This window comes from Ruditapes philippinarum, unplaced genomic scaffold, assembly GCF_026571515.1.
Source record: "Ruditapes philippinarum isolate M1 unplaced genomic scaffold, ASM2657151v2 ctg1914_1_1_1_1, whole genome shotgun sequence".
In the NCBI taxonomy this organism is placed as follows: Eukaryota; Metazoa; Mollusca; class Bivalvia; order Venerida; family Veneridae; genus Ruditapes; species Ruditapes philippinarum.
In genome coordinates this window covers 301,996-321,923 of record NW_026853824.1, presented here as the reverse complement: position 1 = coordinate 321,923, position 19,928 = coordinate 301,996, and the positions used below count along the sequence as shown (strand labels likewise).

At 32.7% G+C, this 19,928-nt stretch overlaps 1 protein-coding gene across 1 annotated transcript in view; it reads right to left on the bottom strand.

The window, feature by feature from the left end:
- The window catches only part of LOC132738074 (nuclear anchorage protein 1-like), a 163,264-nt gene continuing 143,336 nt past the window's right edge, over positions 1–19,928 (bottom strand). The window contains exons 61-73 of the mRNA XM_060725500.1: positions 15,053–15,194; positions 14,285–14,496; positions 13,502–13,784; positions 12,626–12,835; positions 11,525–11,671; positions 10,877–11,049; positions 10,143–10,410; positions 9,415–9,851; positions 9,081–9,163; positions 8,118–8,415; positions 7,707–7,858; positions 5,016–5,073; positions 1–1,461 (exon numbers count right to left, since the gene is read on the bottom strand). Coding sequence (XP_060581483.1) covers positions 5,018–5,073; positions 7,707–7,858; positions 8,118–8,415; positions 9,081–9,163; positions 9,415–9,851; positions 10,143–10,410; positions 10,877–11,049; positions 11,525–11,671; positions 12,626–12,835; positions 13,502–13,784; positions 14,285–14,496; positions 15,053–15,194 — 2,461 coding nt within the window. The 3' untranslated portion in view covers positions 1–1,461; positions 5,016–5,017. The remainder of the gene's footprint in view (positions 1,462–5,015; positions 5,074–7,706; positions 7,859–8,117; positions 8,416–9,080; positions 9,164–9,414; positions 9,852–10,142; positions 10,411–10,876; positions 11,050–11,524; positions 11,672–12,625; positions 12,836–13,501; positions 13,785–14,284; positions 14,497–15,052; positions 15,195–19,928) is intronic.

The following is a 19,928-nucleotide window of genomic DNA, read 5'->3' as shown; positions in this document are numbered from 1 at the left end:
TTTTTTTTTTCATGATCATTTTCATTGAATCACTATGATTTTTCACATACATGAGTGCAATTTATATACAAGAATAAATTAATTTTGTTTTGTATAAAATCTATGTACATTTACACAAATCTATAATGCATGAGTAAGTATAACAATTCTATCAGAGTTATTTGATGATAAAATAAACTCATTTTACTACTGTTACTATAAATATGGTCAGTTTTTATAAAACTAAAGAATTGTGTGGGTTTGGAGTGTGGACCACTATAATATAAGGTCATAAGCTTTCAACGTACACAGATCCTCTATTATAATAATATCTAGGCTACATCACAGTTGCTGCGACTAGATAGCTTCTGTTAAGTTTACATTTTATACCTATCTATGCAATCAGAACGTTATAGCCAATATTAACACCCATTTAAAAAAAAATCAAAATATTTTTTCATCATACAGTAACATGTATCATGGTATTTTAACAATGTCACAAGGTGAAAAACAAATAATGCAAGAAATGGTAGGCCTAAATTTTCATAAAATATCTTCAAATATTTTAACTTTTCTTAACAAAATTTAGAACATTTTGTAATAACTTACATATAGTATGCCCTATTCATATTATTACAAATTATCATACATTATATAATGTGTAAGTATGCAATAATATATTTATAATGATAGCAGTATTGTATAATAGGCCTAAACATTTAGGCCTTAATGTGTGTATATATGTCCAGATCAGGCCGCAGCCTAATTTCACATACCACTAAAACATATCATAAAAACATATAGCTGCATATGTTGAAACATTTGGACGGATATTCTGAGACATTACTAACAAACTTGTATAATATACAACCAAACACTGAGATTTACAATTCTATGAGATTTACAAAAAAAAAACTTTTTAAAATAGTTGTAGCAAAAAATTACTTGTTTAAAATACATTACAAACTTTGTGCACAAAATATTGTCACACAGCTGTACAAATTTAAAACATATTAAGAATTCTCTGGCACTAAGTTTACATTGGCAGTGTTTCTGTTCCTTTCATAGTAACAACAAATATTTCTGGTCCCCCTAAATCAATCTACAATACTGGATAAAATTGCATTTTTATAATCATAAATGACAATTTATAAAAGCACACAACTAAGTCAGCTATTTGTTAAAAATAATGTCATAATACAATCCATGTATATATGAAACCTTCACCTTCTGTTGCCTAAAACATTCTAACCACTCAAAGTGCACCTAAACACAATCAAATTAAGTGTCTATTTTTCCTTCTATAAATATCACAGTCTATTTTTAGTTTTTCTATTAGTCACATGATCAACAGTCACATGATCATTTCTGATTGGTCCTCCTGACTTGGCACACTGGTCATGTGACAGGATGGCACACCATTGGTTTGCTGAACACATGTGTAGCTCTACCTCCAAGCTTGTCTGTAGCTGGACTTTCTACCTGAAAAATCAGACAACATATTTAATACAGGAACTTGTAATAGAGAAATTATTTCTGTACTATTATATTGACATATAAAACCACGATGTTGTGATTTTTTTTTTATAAATCAAAAACAAATTTATAGTTGTGTTCCTAATAAAGAAATGAGAATCAACACGATTAACTTCAGTTGTATGTATAAGTTGGGAAAATCTCAACAATACTATACTTTATTTAAGTTTTTATTTTCTGTTAATGTATTTAAATGTCACTAAACAAAATACATGACTTGTATAAAAATTTAAATACTTGATATTATTTCAATTCAAGTTTAATCTTTAAGATGTGAAGAAAAAAAATTTCAGAGTGCCATCATGAGAGAAGTTTGTTAATTTAAAAACCAGAAAGATATTACGTTCAAAAATGGAAAAATGTTTAAGTAAATGATGTTATAATGACCCATGAATATAAGCTATATGTAACTGATGATTTTTGATGAATCATGGAAAGAATCGCTTACACCAAGTATCAATTAATCATGAAAATGGCCATATGCAAATAATGAAATTGGTCCAATGCAAATAATATACTCTTGAACCATAGGAAAATAGATCTTAGTCACTCAAATTATGTTCTGATGAACCATGAAAACATTAAATGATGTAAATCAAGGAAAAACAATGGTTTATTAGAAAGCCATGTTCTGATGAATCATGGGAATGCTATGATTTATATGTAAATATATAAGCGATAAACCATGGGGTTATAATTCTATTTAGGGGTCGTGGACGGTAACTTGCAAGTACTGTCCATGAACAGGCTCCATCAAATTGAGCCTGTAACATTTTCATTTCTGTCATTTTGGGTGTTTTTAGGGATTCTGTTTTTCTTTATTTTATATGTAAATGTTATAATGATAAACCATGGAATATTATGATTTATATGTAAATGGTGAATGATGAAAATTAACTGTTGGGAAAGTAAGATTTGTGTCTTGTTGAAGAAAGAGAGGTGCATTAAGATTAAAACATTAGTAAATGGACCTATTAACACCCTATACCTATAAAACTGTGACATGAATAAGTTTCGCCAAACAACAGTAGCTGAAATTGTTGAGAAAACATTTATTTTTTTAATTAAGAATAATTATTGCAAACAAAGCTCTTTTTCTGCCTTTGATTTATTTTCCATCTACTTTTAAACTAGAACTATCGCTGAATGCGATTCATACCCCCACCAATGTCCTTGACAGAAGACCACTTGGAAAGGTGGTTAAGGGAATAACTTATGTGGCACAAATACATAAAAAGAAATTATCTCTGGTGAAAAAAAGACTAACTGTACAGGTAATAGTATAAATATATATTATCAAATCATGTTCGAAACAGTTACAAATAACCTTTCATTTTCCCAATGTATTAAACATTTTATTTATAAGTCAATTTTTGACCTTCAAGTGTGACCTTGACCTTAATCTGACACAAGGGTAAGATTGGTTTTGCACATCACACAGTTTGGTTGAACATTTGAGTAAAGTTTGAAGAAAATCCTTCCATTAGTATAGAATTTATAGAGTAGACACAATATATTGTCTAGTATTGGTTGTACGTAAATTTGAAGACTTAAAAAGGGGCATAACTTTGTCTAAATTCAATACAGAGTAATGAAACTTGACCTGCATATCTTATTTGCCACACCTCATATATCTTTTAAGTTTCAAGCAAATGCCTGCGTTAGTTTCAGAATTATTCAAGTACATGTTAAAATTTAAGAACATTTTCTAAGTCAATTTTTGACTTTCAAGTGTGACCTTGACCTTTAGCTGGCACAAAGGTGACATGGATTCTGCACATAACCTTGTTGAGGTGAAAATTTGAGTAAAGATTGAAGAAAATTCTTCCATTAGTATTGGATTTATAGAGCGGACACAACATTTTGTCTAATATTTGATTGTATGTAAATTTGAAGACTTAAAAAGGGGCATAACTTTGTTAAAATGCAATACAGAGTTATGAAACTTAAACAAACAGCATATCGGAATTGTGACCCTTCAAAAATATTTTAAGTTTCAAGCAATACCTTTTCTAAATTTAAAAATATTCAAATAAATGTTAAAATTTAAGAATATTTTCTTAGTCAATTTTTGACCTTCAAGTGTGACCTTGACCTTAAGCCAGCAAAAGAGTGACATAAGTTCTGCACATCCCCTTGTTGAGATGAACATTTGAGCCAAGATTGAAGAAAATCTTTCAACTAGTGTAGGACTTACAGAGCGGACATGACAATCTGTGTAATATTAGATTGTTTGATATTTGACCTTCAATTGTGACCTTGACCTTGAGCTGACACATGGGCAACATGGGTTCTGCACATCCCCTTGTTGAGATAAACATTTGAGCCAAGATTGAAGAAAATCTTTCAACTAATGTAGGACTTACAGAGCGGACATGACAAACTGTGTAATATTAGATTGTTTGATATTTGACCTTCAATTGTGACCTTGACCTTGAGCTGACACATGGGCAACATGGGTTCTGCACATCCCCTTGTTGAGGTGAATATTTGAGCCAAGTTTGAAGAAAATCTTTCAAGTAGTGTAGGACTTACATAGCGGACACAACATACTGTGTAATATTTGATCGTTTGATATTTGACCTTCAATTGTGACCTTGACCTTGAGCTGGTACATGGGCAACATGGGTTCTGCACATCCCCTTGTTGAGGTGAACATTTGAGCCAAGTTTGAAGAAAATCTTTCAAGTAGTGTAGGACTTACAGAGCCGACATGACATACTGTGTAATATTTAATTGTTTGATATTTGACCTACAATTGTGACCTTGACCTTGAGCTGACACATGGGCAACATGGGTTCTGCACATCCCCTGGTTGAGGTGAACATTTGAGCCAAGTTTGAAGAAAATCTTTCAAGTAGTGTAGGACTTACAGAGCGGACATGACATACTGTGTAATATTAGATTGTTTGATATTTGACCTACAATTGTGACCTTGACCTTGAGCTGACACATGGGCGACATGGGTTCTGCACATCCTCTTGTTGAGGTGAACATTTGAGCCAAGTTTGAAGAAAATCTGTCAAGTAGTGTAGGACTTACAGAGCGGACACAACATACTGTGTAATATTTGATGGTGTTTGATATTTGACCTTCAATTGTGACCTTGACCTTGAGCTGACACATGGGCAATATGGGTTCTGCACATCCCCTTGTTGAGGTGAACATTTGAGCCAAGTTTGAAGAAAATCCTTCAATTGGTATAGGAGTTATAGAGCGGACACGAAAATGGAGACGGACCGACCGACCGACAGACGGACCGACGCGACAAAGCGAATCCATTATAGCCCCCCCCCCCCACATTTTGTGGTGGGGGTATAAAAAAAAAAAAATTACATCAGAATAGAAGGTAAAAAAGAAAGAATGACAAGACAAGATGGTGACAAAATCACAAGTTTGTACACTATGTGATATACAGGTGTATAACTCTATAGATGCAAAGAAGGTCAAACTGCTTGAATATAAAAGATAAAGTGACTTTCTTGTTGTTTTTTTAATACCCTTAAATGAGTATCTCCTTAACAATAAAGTTTCTCTCTCCAGCAAGCCATTTATATTCTGAAAATTACCGAAAAACCAAACTGTTAAAATATGTAAGCCTTTTTAACATTAATATGAGCTGCATCATGACAAAACCAACATAGTGCATTTGCGACCAGCATGGATCCAGACCAGCCTGTGCATCCGCGCAGTCTGATCAGGATCCATGCTGTTTGCTATCAGTTTCTCTACTTGTTATAGGGTCTGTAAGCGAACAGCATGGATCCTAATCAGACTGCAGGCTGGTCTGGATCCACACTGGTCACAAACCCATTATGTTGGTTTTGTCGTGACGCGGCTCATATCTATATCATCTATGCCTTTTACAAAGCTTTTATAAGGAAATGCAGGGAAATTGGTCTTAAGCCTTGGTGAAGTTGATCATGAACCAATAAACTCAAAATCCCATCAATGGGGTAGAGGTTCATGGAAGGTACAAACATCAAATATGATGACATTGGTCAAAATATGAAGGTACTATGTCAGTATGTGAAACAACAAATCTAGCAACTATATGCTTCAACTGAACATTTTCAGGTACATATAATAAAATTAACATTAAAAATTGATATAAAATATATTCAAAGTTACATTTCACAGCACAAACTTTGTTAAATATTTATTCTACTACTTGAAGCCTTTTCTAATATCATTAGTTGTTTATATGAAGATCTACACAACTAAAATTATTCAACAATAAACATTTATATACTGGTAATAAAGGTCTAATTGTAAATGTCTATAAGTTTAAGCAAAAGCTATCTTTTTCTTTTTTTAACATCCTTGTTGCTTATCCTACAAGCACCTTTTAAAAAAACCTCTTCATTTTCGTTTAAAAGTTATTACATACATTCAGAACAACAGCAAAAATCCCAACACTGAAATTTTCTTGTAAGATTTCTTTGTTAAAGCAACCAAAAAAATATATTTTATAAAATGACAGTTCTTTTATATAAGAATTATTTGCTAAGAATATCATTAATAATTTGAGTAGCTAAAACAGTTGGAAATTTTTAACATATTATAGATTATGGTATTCTGCAATCAAACAAAACACCATGCTTATTATTGACACATGCTATTTCCAGATCACACATTAGATAAACTATTTAGTTTTGGTCTGCAGTATTAGGTCTACACTAATTCCTCAATCTATTTTACCTTTGTTAGTTTGTACTCCTGTGTTAAGCCCTAGTTTATAATTGTCATTTTCCTGAAGCCTTTACTGAGAATATTCAATTTACACTTAAGACTAATACTGTGAATGCGAGATTTAATTAATATAATGTGCTTAAGGTTCAATGTTATCGGTTAATATTTGAGTCTCAAACCAAGGGTATTCACACATTACTTGAGCCTCAGACTGAGGGTATTCACATTATTTGAGCCTCACTCTGAGGGTATTCACATTATTTGAGCCTTAGACGGAGGGTATTCAATATTATTTGAGCCTCACTCTGAGGGTATTCACATATTACTTGAGTCTTAAGCTGAGGGAATTCCCATTATTATGTGAGTCTTAGGTTATATTATTTGCACTTCTTTTTAGACTGAGGGTATTCATACAATATTTGAACTTGGGTTCATTCTTCATAGTACTAAATAATTTGACAGCAAGTATTTACCAATGAACCAAACTGTCACAGGAAAAATTTGTACAGTTACGAACAACTTTAACTCTAAACTTTATAGCCCTACTATCCCTACAGAGTTAATAAGATGGGCTTCCTCAGGAATCAGAGATGGAATTAATTTACAAAACCTCTGTTAATATCTAACTCTATACCCACATGATCAAATAAGACTAGCGGCTTACTCAAAATGAAACATTTAGCAGTTTTCTACCTGAAATTGGCAATACTTACTTAATCTCATGTACATAACATTTAGCTCTAGATAAAACTAAATATACCTGTATTTAGTCATATAATTATTGTAAATTGTTGAACTTTTCAATGCCAAAAAAAAAGCTTTATTTGGTACACAAAAAAAACAAGACAACAAAAAAATATTAATTTTGTAGAAAGAGAAATCTAATGGCAACAATGAAAAAAGAAAATTATATAGATAATAAAAAGTTCATTTCCACAAAAAAGCAAGAATATAATGTTTCATATTTCAGAAAAAAACATAGAAACAAAACACTCTTACTGAACCAAGAAACAAAAAAATATCAGTCAAGAAATACAATACTTAATATTTATCAATTTGTGACAAAGGAGATTTTTTCATTTTGTAAAGCATTAAAATAGAAGAGAAAACTTCTAGAAAAATCACAAAAAAATCAGACACAAAAAACAAAACAAATACATAATGAATTTTTTTTTATGTAAGAACTGACCAATAATTTTTCATTTTTTGTTTGTTTTTGTATCAGAAAACAAAAGTGCCTTTTAAAGATATAAATACACAAGCTAGGCTTAAAGCAATAATCTGCTGACTTTGTATAATGGATTTGCCATGTTTTTTATTTGAGAAACATTTCATTCAAAGTTTAAGGGATATCGATATCAAAATGCCAAAAATTTAGCTACCACCAGGATAGAGCCTGGTCAGACTGTACCAACATGCAGGCTGGCCTGGGTCGGTACCGGTGGCACAAGCTCAATAATTTAGATTGCAGTAGGTTAAGGGTTCAAACATTAACCTACCACTCTGCAAAGTTCCTAGCCTAGTCTGCAAGTTTTCTAATCTATGAATATAATCCTCACTATCCCCAAGTTCACCATTTTTTGGCTCGTCCGAAGTGAATCTTACACGACCAGATCTCGGTGCTGGAATACTTGTTGAGGTCAGGATTTTTCTGCAGGAAAAATATTGAGATATATATAGCAAATCATGAAATATCTTTATCAGCGTACAATTACAAGAATAAATACACAAACTAAATGAAATTTTGAAAGCAAATGATTGTTTATTATATAACAAAAAAACAAAATGTATATATCATTATTGATAGGTGGTATAGATGTTCCAAAATCACAGAAGACTATACATGACTGCATGTTGGACAAATTATTTCACAATGATATGATATGATATAAGAGATAAATTTGTCATACCTTCTAGCACCAGATGAAGGTGAGGAATACTTTGTTGTACTACTGTAATCCTTGGTGGGTGGGGTATATGGAACATGACTTAGTGTGGTGACTCTAGGAGACGTGTGTGATGACGATGAAACAGAGTCCATGTCAAACCTTGGACTGAGAAACACGGCGTGTTCTGTGGCACGTGACGGTGATTGATGGCGATATGACATGGCACGTGCAGGCGATGATGACGCTGATCTCACTGGAATAGCTGAAACACGTGGTGATGATCTTGCCGGGGAATATCCATTGGAATGTGGTACATACCCTTTAAAACATACAACACTGGTTATCATTAAACGTTAAAAAAAGTTTTAATCAACAATAGAATAACACAGGAATAAAGAATATGTTGGGTTTTTCCAACTAATCTGGTGGTACAAAAAATTTCATTTTACATTTACAACTTTGTATATCGCATCAGAATGACTTATCTACATGTATTGTAATTGGTAGTGCACCATGAAGCTATAACAGTAAAAATGTTTGTACTAGGAGATTAGCTTTGAAAAACTAACATTTATTGATTTCCGGATACAGCTTCTTTGATACAAGATTTTAAAATGCCAAAATTAATCTTTAATCAAATTTTTTTTAATGTTACTATTATATTTATGCAGTTTTCAGCAACTATTCTTATATCTGCAATCATATATGACAGCTGCAATGATGATATTGCCATCTGTTATTAAAGTTGTTAACTACAATAGATATTCTTCAACTATAATCATTTTACCATTTATACAAAGGGCATTATTTTGAATTTTTAACGATCTTATGATTTAGAAGTTGCCATAAAAAAATGTTAAAAGTAAGCATAAAGCATTGTAGAGCCTAGCTAGGCTTTATTGATGGCAGTCAGACTTGATTCGGCCATAGGCAAGCAAAGCATTCTCCAACAACAACTACAACAATATCACCATAGTAACCTACCGTTATTCTGATCTACAGTACCTCCAACAACTTCTGAACCAACCCTTGTTGCACGCCTCCATTTCTTTACCAAAAACTTCATCCTAACAAATAATCAACAATTCAGATAATAAAATAAAGTAATAGTTTAGTGTGTACATGTATCTTCCTAAGTAAATTCCTTAAAACTTTAACACATTTGTATCAATTTTCAATAAAAGTTTAGAAATATTCTCGTCTAGGTGATTTAAATCACTAATGAGGGTTTTATATTACGCTTGCTTTCTTTAACAAAATCACTGAAAGTAATGCTTTAGTAATAAAGTTTTCTGACATAATTTACAAGCTGATTTACCTTTGTATAGCAATTACGACCCTGACGGCACCTCTAAAAGTTGTCAATGGTTTGGTATGTCTTCTGCAACCATTTGGTCTATTAGAATCCATTGCTCCCATACGTGACAACAGTGCCAATGTTGTTTCCTCAGTATCTTGGAAACCACCCAGTAAGATAAGCAAGTACTTCTTTTGATATATCAGTGCTTTTCTGAAACTTTCAGCTCGTAAATATTTTCCGTAAAGTCTTTGAATCTTAATCTTATCATTGTCTTTTGTCTCCGTGATACCGGCCGCCACTCGTCTTTCACGTTCCACACGCAAGTCCGTCTGCAACAGATCAATTTCCCTTTCTGCAGAGTTTAGCGCCATCTGTAGGGAAAGTTTTTCTTTGGCCCAGTCGGATCTTTCAGCTATAAGTTGATGATCTACACCACTAGAAGATCTCTGCATCTCCTATAACATAAGTACAATGGTTTTATTATCTGATGATGAAGATTTACATTGTCTACAATAACAGATTATTTTTTGGACCAAATTACTTTGTACTGTAATTTATCTGGAGAAAATAATATGGGCTTTATAATCATTTTTTTTACATGCCCTATCTTTTAAGTTGAATCTTTTACGTTAAAGACTGTATTGTATATGAAACATTGGTGGTAATGTGATGTTAAATGCCTTATTTTTGTATATCATTCTCACAACTTGGTCCCCGGTAGAAACATTCAAACATGAATTATATACCTGATATTTAGAGTCCATCTGTCTATATCTCCATATCTCCTCCTCCAATGTTCCTAGTGTGTTACGTAACTCTGTCTTCTCCTCACTGATCCTAGCAACAAAGTTTGTCAGTTCCTCGTTTTGTCGGAGGATTCTCTCATTCACACTGCCCGAGGGATGAGTCATATATTCACCTTCCATTTCCTGCAGCTGTTTGACCTCCGATAAAAGGTCACGTAAAGACTTCTGGAGTGCATCATAGTCTGACAAATCAGCCTGTCTAATGCCGCTACAAGGTAAATATGGTACATTGTATTTCTTAAGAAAAGTCTATAAAACATGCTAAAGTGTCCTATTCGGTAAAAAGGAGTTTTACTATTATTCACTTCAAATTAGATATATAATAAGAATAACTTAAATGAATTCATGTTAAACCAATAATTAAGTCATGTGTTAATGGTTTCATTAACAAAGAAAGATTTCATGTGACACTGGAAGTGGTTAATGTAATATTAAGAAAGGTCTATTTTCTGTAAGCTATTCACACAGCTTTTGCAGTGGTGAGTGGTAACTGACTACAAGCCAACAAACTTGTCTTTTGCACAAAATTTAACTTAATGTGGCAAAAAGAAATATAATCAATATTGGATATCATACATTCTGTGAGTGAGATAAGAGGGTCTAGATTAGTGATTTTAACATACAACTTTCGCAAAGAGCCCTTCAAATCTATATATCATAGAAACGAGACAAACCTGTGTGTAGTTTTGTTGAGTTGTTCTCTACATCTAAGGATAAGGTAATGTAAACTCTGACACATACTCTCCAGCTGCGACCTGTATACATGCCAATTTTCACCACGCCCACTTCCAAACTCTTGTGACATACCATCGGTGAAGTCCGGTCTAGGGGACGTCTGAACTGATACCTGCAAGAGCAGACAAATAGATTATCAACAACTTTAATATAAAACTTTGGCGTAGAGTCTTTCAAACCTATATGGTATAGAAACGAGACAAACCTGTGTGTAGTTTTGTTGAGCTGCAAGAACAGACAAAAATAATCATTTTAACAATTAAAGCTTTATAACTTTTTTTTTTTTTGGAACAACCAAAGTTGAAATATTTGGATCTTTTATAATGATACACAAGAAAAATATGACTGAAAAAAAAAATCTCTAAATACAGGCGACTTGCAGTATAAATGTTAACTACTGATATGAGAAAGAAACTTGGAAATATCATTGCAAATTTCTCTAAATACACATATTTGGTGTTATCATTGCAATGAGACATCAACATTTTGTTTTTTCCATATTGAAAATATATCAAATAAAACTCCCAAATCATTTCTATCACTGAAAACCATGGATACACAATGTTATTGCATTTATCATAACATACCATCTGTTCTTCAGGATGCATAGTTTCTATTTTTAATTGCTCCAATTCTCTTATTGCCTTTAATTCATTTTCTTGGCTCTCTGCCAACTGTTCTTGCATGCCGGTGATTTTCTGTGAGAGACGTTGAGTCTCCAACTCCTGCTCATGCTAAGAAATTAGTTATATTGACATGTTAGTGTATAGGGTTACAACTGACAGTATGAATAACAGACACAACAAAATACAAAGGGTAGGCTTAGCATGCTCACTTATCATTTTACCAGGGTCTATTCTTATCATTTGTTTTAACCTTAATTCTGCTGGTACAGAAAGAGATTTGTGCTTGCCACCAGTACAGAGCCAGGCCAACCTGCACCTCCGTGCAGTCTGAACTAAACAGTATGCTGATTATATGTATATTTTTCATCTTGATGTGTCCAAAAATAGTAAGACTCAGATCCAATATTGGAAACTGGACAAGTTCAGGTTAAGGGACAGAGTAACATTAACTTTTTCAAAGTCATATACTGAATTGTAGATTTCTTTGCAGGAAGAATATTGCAGTGGTACTTTTGTGCATTATATCATGGTAAATAGTAAAAGCACAACCTGGGAATCAGTCATGAAATTCAAACAACACAAGTTGATTTTAAATAACTCTTTCTGAGAATGGTCTATATGTAAAAGGAATCCCAATTACGTTCTTTTCTCAAGTTTTTAAAAAAGAAAACATGCACTAAGGTAACTATTTTTATATCAATTTCAAAACAATGGTGACTACCAAATTATAGATACATGACAATAATAATACAACTCTACATGCAATTTTTACAGAAATAAAATCATCTAGTAAGCATCAAATAGAAATTTTTTTCCAAAACAACCATGCTTCTAGTAAACATTTCAACACATTAAACAAAGGGAAATTTTATATACACATGGAATGATGGAACAGGTTAACAAGTAAGGGTCAGGGTAACTTAACATTGACTTAATACATTATTTTCAAAAGGTTCAAGACAACAATATTGAATTTGTTCTTATAAGTATATCAAGTCATGCTGTAAATGCATTCAAAATTTACAATACTGTTACAATATGTCATAAATAATAAGAACATACCAATTTCATCCTGTATTCCTCCTTCTGTCTATCAGCATCTCTGACAGATTTCTTACTGGCCAATCTCTCTGCCTCACGGTCACTACCTGTCTGTAATTCCTGTGATTTCATCTTACGCAGTTCCTCGTTTATCTGGTCACGTTCTGACTTTATACGTGTCACCATTTCCCGTTCTTTCTGGAGTTGATTCACAGCCTCTAGACGTTCAAACTGTGTAAAAACATTCAAAAATAGTTTTATAAGTATTATTTAAGTATACTTACTCCTTTTACAGTATCTTTTTTCAGGAAGTTCTGTGAGTTCTATCACATCATTCAGCACAAAAAACTTGTTGCAAGTGCATACTGATCAAATTGCAGCACATATGTACAGACCTCACCTGGCCAGGCCTTATTACTTGTGGAAAAGGCTATGTTGTTTCTATTCAAATTATCAATGTAAAGATCTATAGATAATTGATCATGTATTTACAACTTAAAATATTTTGAAAACCTAAATGATAGTAATACCTTATCAATTTTTTTTTACATCAAAATGTGTAGACTGTGGGAAAGTCTGAATTTTTTAACTATCAACAGATAACTATACCTGTAACTTATCCAGATCATGTTTCATATCTTATACCTGTAACTTATCCAGATCATGTTTCATATCTTATACCTGTAACTTATCCAGATCATGTTTCATATCTTATACCTGTAACTTATCCAGATCATGTTTCATATCTTATACCTGTAACTTATCCAGATCATGTTTCATATCTTATACCTGTAACTTATCCAGATCATGTTTCATATCTTATACCTGTAACTTATCCAGATCATGTTTCATATCTGATACCTGTAACTTATCCAGATCATGTTTCATATCTTATACCTGTAACTTATCCAGATCATGTTTCATATCTTCATTCAAAGCTCTTTCCTGATTCAGATGATCTTTTATCAAGCTTTTCTCAGACTCAGCTTCTTCTCTTGCTCTCTGTTCTCGTTGCAGGGCACGGTTAAGGTCGTCTAGATTGGCTCGCTCAGTTTCAAGCTGAATGTGAAGGTCTTCTAGCATAGACTGGTCTTGGTGAGTATTTCTCTCAGACGTAGACTTTTCAGCCTCCAGACTTTGCTGTAAATGTGCCGACAGGGACCGTTCTCTGTCCAGAGCTCTGTTTATGACAGGTAAAAAACAATATAAAAACATCGTCCAAATTTTTAAACATTTTACCTAGTGTTTTTCTGTCATTGGAAATGCAAACTGTTAATTTCTAATATCATGGATTTTTAACTATTCATTTGTGCAGCAAACAGACCAGAGAATGGTAAGTTTGAATGAAAACCTGGTCCTGATATTCTGACCAGGACAGCACACCAGGGTAAATCAAAGTATCATCCTTGATACAACAATATATATATAGATATATGCATTTACTATTTACACAGTTTAACTGGAGGTATTTGTTAAAATACCTAAAATACATATATAATCACACACTTATTTTTCTATTCTGTAATAGCACAGAATTTTACTATAACAACTCCCCAACAGGCAAAATCTTATCTCATTACTAACAATTCAATTTAATACAATTGTATGGTAATTAAACATAAAATACTTGTCAAGTTGAGCATCATCTTTCTCAAAAAAGGTAACTTAGAACAAACCTACCTATTTATCTCTGTAATTTTTTGTCTCTCCATATCACAATTGCGTTGAAGTTGTGATACTTTTGCTCCGAGTTCTGATTCTATTCCTTGTAGTCGACGTTTATCCATTTCTACCTCTTGTCGTAAGTTCTCCATAGTTACCATGTCTATTTCATGCTGACTGTCTGCCTGACAACGACGTTCTCTCTCGTTGTTTAAATCTGCCTGAAGTTGCTGTAAAATCAAAAATCAATATCATAAAAATAATTCAGATAATTTTTTTTTCACCTGCAAAATAACAGAGATTTGTTCTGCCTAATTTAGACAGTTTTTCTCCTAATAAACAAGATATAATTAGTAAGATAATGTTTTCTTTAAGATTATGCATCCAGCCACATGTCCATCACATTCAAACAACTTGTCAATTGAAAGAAAGCTTAGGAGATTTTTACTGTCTCTAGATCTAATAAATGTTTCTACATGTTTATAAGATACAAAATGAAACAAAAAATGTCTAATTTTCAAAGACTCCTGATGGTTTTGTTGTCATAAAATTTTCAAAACAAGGAGCAAACTTAAAACACAAAAGAATTTTTTTCTTTTAAATTTTAGATACGAGATCTCAGCAGAAAGCATCCTAATATTTCCTTCTGTGACTGGGCCCTAATAGGGATCTGTCACAAAGGACCTCAAAAGATGCTAAAGAAAAGAAACACCCTGATATCACAGTAGCACCTTGAGAGTAATAAGGGTGAATTAAGCATTAAGATACAAAATGTATTAATGTTACCTCAATGGCTCTAGGATCGGCATACACTTGCTGTTGTTTTAGGGCTTCCAACTCAGCTTGAACCCTCCATAATGTCTCCCTCTCAGACTCAAGAAGATCAGATAAGTTAAGGGACTTTGACTTCTCTTCTTCCAACGCATTTCTGTAATGGTATAATGAATCATTATTTTAAAATACAGCTTTCTGTTTCAGTATGCAATACACACCAAGTAAAATACCAATATACCAAAATATAATGGATTTTTCTGACCAAAAAATCTAAGAAACTGTAAATCAAACTACATGTATATATACTTTAAAACTATCACAAGGCTTCCATATGATTAACAATTGCTAAAAATGGACAAACAAATTCAAAAAGGAGATGCACTGTGGTCATCCTTATAAACTAATCTATTCCTAAGTATACTGTTAAATATCACAAATGAAAATTATCCCTTACATCCCTCGTATTTATAACGCAAAGGTCAGAATGAATATATATTGAAATAAGGTCAAACAACATGGTAGATGGCATCATCTATACTAGGCCTGTTCTTTCCTACTACCCATGGCATATTTTACATGTAATTAACAGCTTTTTTTACCTACCGGTATTTTTCAGGGTAATCACCCTACAAAAACTTTACATCATTTCACCCTCACTTTAAGAGGATGAACAGAGTAGCATGTGATTATTAAAGTTTATTCACAATAATGAATTTTGCACACATAAAACCTATACCTTTCAACAGCATTCTGAAACTGTAGCAATCTACATTTGCCCTCGTATATATTAGCAGTACAAGAGAAATATATTTCCGAGGCATCCCGAGGCTCGCCATCAGACGAGTTTTCCCCATTTATCTCCCCATTCACTTGTCCATTTTCACTTCCTTCCGTGCTACCACAGTTCTTACATATACAGTTTATATATTCACACGTGTTACATTTTTCCAGCATAGATACATCCATTGTGATAAGGCTGTTGCATAATTCAATTCAAAGAAAATTTTTTTTTGGTTTGTAAATACTGTTATAAAAACTCAATAACTTATTCTGTGTCCAACTTTAAACAATGATCAACCCTTGTTATTTTTTTATACCGTCTCTATTTACAAAGTCACAGTATTTTTGATGATCCCTTAATTAAGTAAAATACATGCCATCTACAAGTAGCATAGCATTATTTATTTATTTCACACAAATAAAACAAAACAGTTGAATCAGTTTTTCTTCTTGGATTAACACAAAAGTTTACCTATTCATTTAACTAATGGAAAATATTTTCGATGTTAATCCTATTGTTCAATATGACTTACTATCTCTTATAGTAAAGAAATATATCATGGTGGTGGAAAAAAAACAACATCTGCAATTATCATCTCAAAATAAAGCACATTTTCTCAGTCTTCCTCTTTCTTTCATTCCAATTATTATCTTGATGTTGGTGATTCTCTCATTTAATGATGGCATGCATGATTTATTATGAAGATTATTTAATGACCTTTTAACAACCTATTGGCGATTATTGTATTTTACCATCCGAAAATAATTGATTATACAGAATGAATCTAAGTTATTGTCCACTAATTTGTTAACTATAATTTAAGTCCATCAATCTCTTGAATAACTTTAACATTAAATTCCCTTTTCATTGAAAAATATATGTTCTTTATTTTGTTTCCAAATTGTGCAAACTCATAGTTCCGTGTTGCATTATAGTAAACAGATAAATAAAATTCCACACAAAAGACATTTTTTTACAAAATATACTGTTTATTCATCATAAAATTCTTTAAAACAAAAAGTTTGTGTGGATTTGTAAAAATCTGTGCCAACCAAGTTGCCAATTACAAGCTAATCTTTTAATGCCTGGTTATTGTTAACAAGTTATTACAATCTTTTTCAACAAGAATTCTACAGGGATATTAACAATTTTAACCATAGCCATGTCAGCTTGCCAAAAATACCTTTTGGAATTAAGTTGTTAAAAAACGGTCAAAGTGTAAAACAATTCAATATTTCGGTATCAATATTAGGCTTGTCAAGTCAAAGAATTATTGCATTGTTCTAATTCAACAATAGCCTCACATGCCTAATTTAGATAGTATTATCTTCATGATGATTAAATATTTGGATTAGGTTTGGAATTTCTCGCACTTTATCAACTTTAATTAATATTGGACACATATGAATAATGGAGTTGAAAATAGTTTATACAACATACCAGTATATTAAATGAGAACTTTAAGAGCTGAAAATCTAAATAATAACAACACATCTTTTGATTGAACACATTTTCTGATATTATATTATGGTCTGCTTATAATGACATGGTTTTTAATCAGTGATGTTTCTTACAAACAAAGAATAAATGAAAGCAGAATTTGCTAAATGTCCAAATGTTGTTTTATCCTAAAATTCCCACTAGCTTCCAATTGGGAGAATATTAGACCAGTGTGTAAATTACAAAAAAAGTTTTACAGGACAACAGCGAGGAAATTTACCACCCAACTATCTAAATAAATTTTAGTGAAACTTATAAATGATTTTTACTAAGAGCTAGTTGAGGTCAGTTGATCATATTATTTCTAAAATCCAGTAATAACCTTGCTAATCTCTAATTCTGCATACCTTATCTTAATCTTACATGTAGGTTCAACACCTTTCTTGTACTTATATAAGCCCTAGTACTTATATTACCTTTTACAAGCAGAATTTCATTATTATAAAACTCTTGATATTCTGTAATTCAATTATAAAAGTCAGGAGATTAAGCCTATATGCCAGAACCAATGTATAATAAGACACTGGTGAAGGCTACTCCAGATCTACTATATAATATTTTCCATCTTTAATTTTAAGTTTAGCAATATTATTTTACCAATTATACTACCTATTGTTCTTAGCCAGTTATGCCATATAAGTTTGTGTATACAACAAGTTATTATCATCATTTAAATGCCTTTTAATATAAAATTCAAAATATGTGATATACAAACACTGCTTAGTATTATTTTGTTGGTTGGAGCTGGGTTCAAGTAACACAAAGACATTTACAGTTTTACATGACAATTTTACAGCTTTGAGTATGAGAGGAAGGAAAGCTCCAAAGCCATTATGTACATGTACAACTGAGAGGGACTGCAATGCCCTTATGTACATGTACAACTGAGAGGGACTGCAATGCCCTTATGTACATGTACAACTGAGAGGGGCTCCAATGCTCTTATGTACATGTACATCTGAGAGGGGCTCCAATGCCCTTATGTACATGTACATCTGAGAGGGGCTCCAATGCCCTTATGTACATGTACAACTGAGAGGGGCTCCAATGCCCTTATGTACATGTACAACTGAGAGGGGCTCCAATGCCCTTATGTACATGTACATCTGAGAGGGGCTCCAATGCCCTTATGTACATGTACAACTGAGAGGGGCTCCAATGCCCTTATGTACATGTACATCTGAGAGGGGCTCCAATGCCCTTATGTACATGTACATCTGAGAGGGGCTCCAATGCCCTTATGTACATGTACAACTGAGAGGGGCTCCAATGCCCTTATGTACATGTACAACTGAGAGGGGCTCCAATGCCCTTATGTACATGTACAACTGAGAGGGGCTCCAATGCCCTTATGTACATGTACAACTGAGAGGGGCTCCAATGCCTTTATGTACATGTACAACTGAGAGGGACTGCAATGCCCTTATGTACATGTACAACTGAGAGGGCACCAGAATAGAACCATAACCTTCTATAAGCCTGCTTGACAGCATTCTAAACATTTCAACATCCCCAGAATAAACCAAACCATCAGGCAACAGAGGCAATGCATTGTAACATTTCTTTTATTCATAATCATTTTAACCACTCACTTACAAAGACATCTTTAACATGGTGGTTTTTTTTTATGTCAAACTTACAATTATTACAAGGGAAACTTTAAACCCATTCAAATACAGTTAATGTAGTTCCACTTCTTTTAGATCATGTAGTTTAACTGCTATGATTTCAAATCACCGATAAATGGACACATATATGAAGTACTATAATCAGTTAGAAGAATAAACTTACACATGTGAAGGGTGCCGACAAAATTCTGTTTTATAAGATAATGGTGTGATGTGATGATATGATGAATCATGCAATATGACAAAATAATATGAGCCGCATCACAACAAAACTAACAAAGTGCGTTTGCGACCAGCATGGATCCAACCAGCCTGCACATCCGCGCAGTCTAATCAGGAACCATGCTTTTCGCTTACTATAGCAATTTTTTAGAAGAAAACTGATACACGAACACAAGCTATGGATACTATCAGACTGGCAGCGGCATGGTCGACAGCTGGGCTGGATTCAACATGCTGGTCGCAAAACGCATAATGTTGGTTTTGTCATGATGCGGCTTGTATCAACAATACTACCAGTGTTCCAGGACATTTGAAAATTCTTATCCATTATCATGTACATAAAATAATTATATTTAATTGAAATTGAAATTTATTTAAGATAAAAATACACAAATGTACATTTAATAATCAGACTTGAATTAAGAAATGTAAGGATAACAGTTCATAAAATAAATGATCTTGGAACACCATTTAAATATGAGCAATATGAAATACTTCTATTTTTCAATCATTTTGCATACAAGTGCATATTTAGAAACAGGTTGTTGTTTAGTACATGGCCATTTTGCATCTTTAAGTCAAACTTGATTAGAAAAAGAATAATATATTTCCTCCAGATGAATTCATACAAAAACAAACATCTAAGAAAGGCTTTACATTATTAACATTGTGTTGTTTTTCAACAAAACATGTAGATAATTGAAATTGCTGGTAACCATGACAATAGTGAAATCCTGGTACAAGATTGAGAAACAAT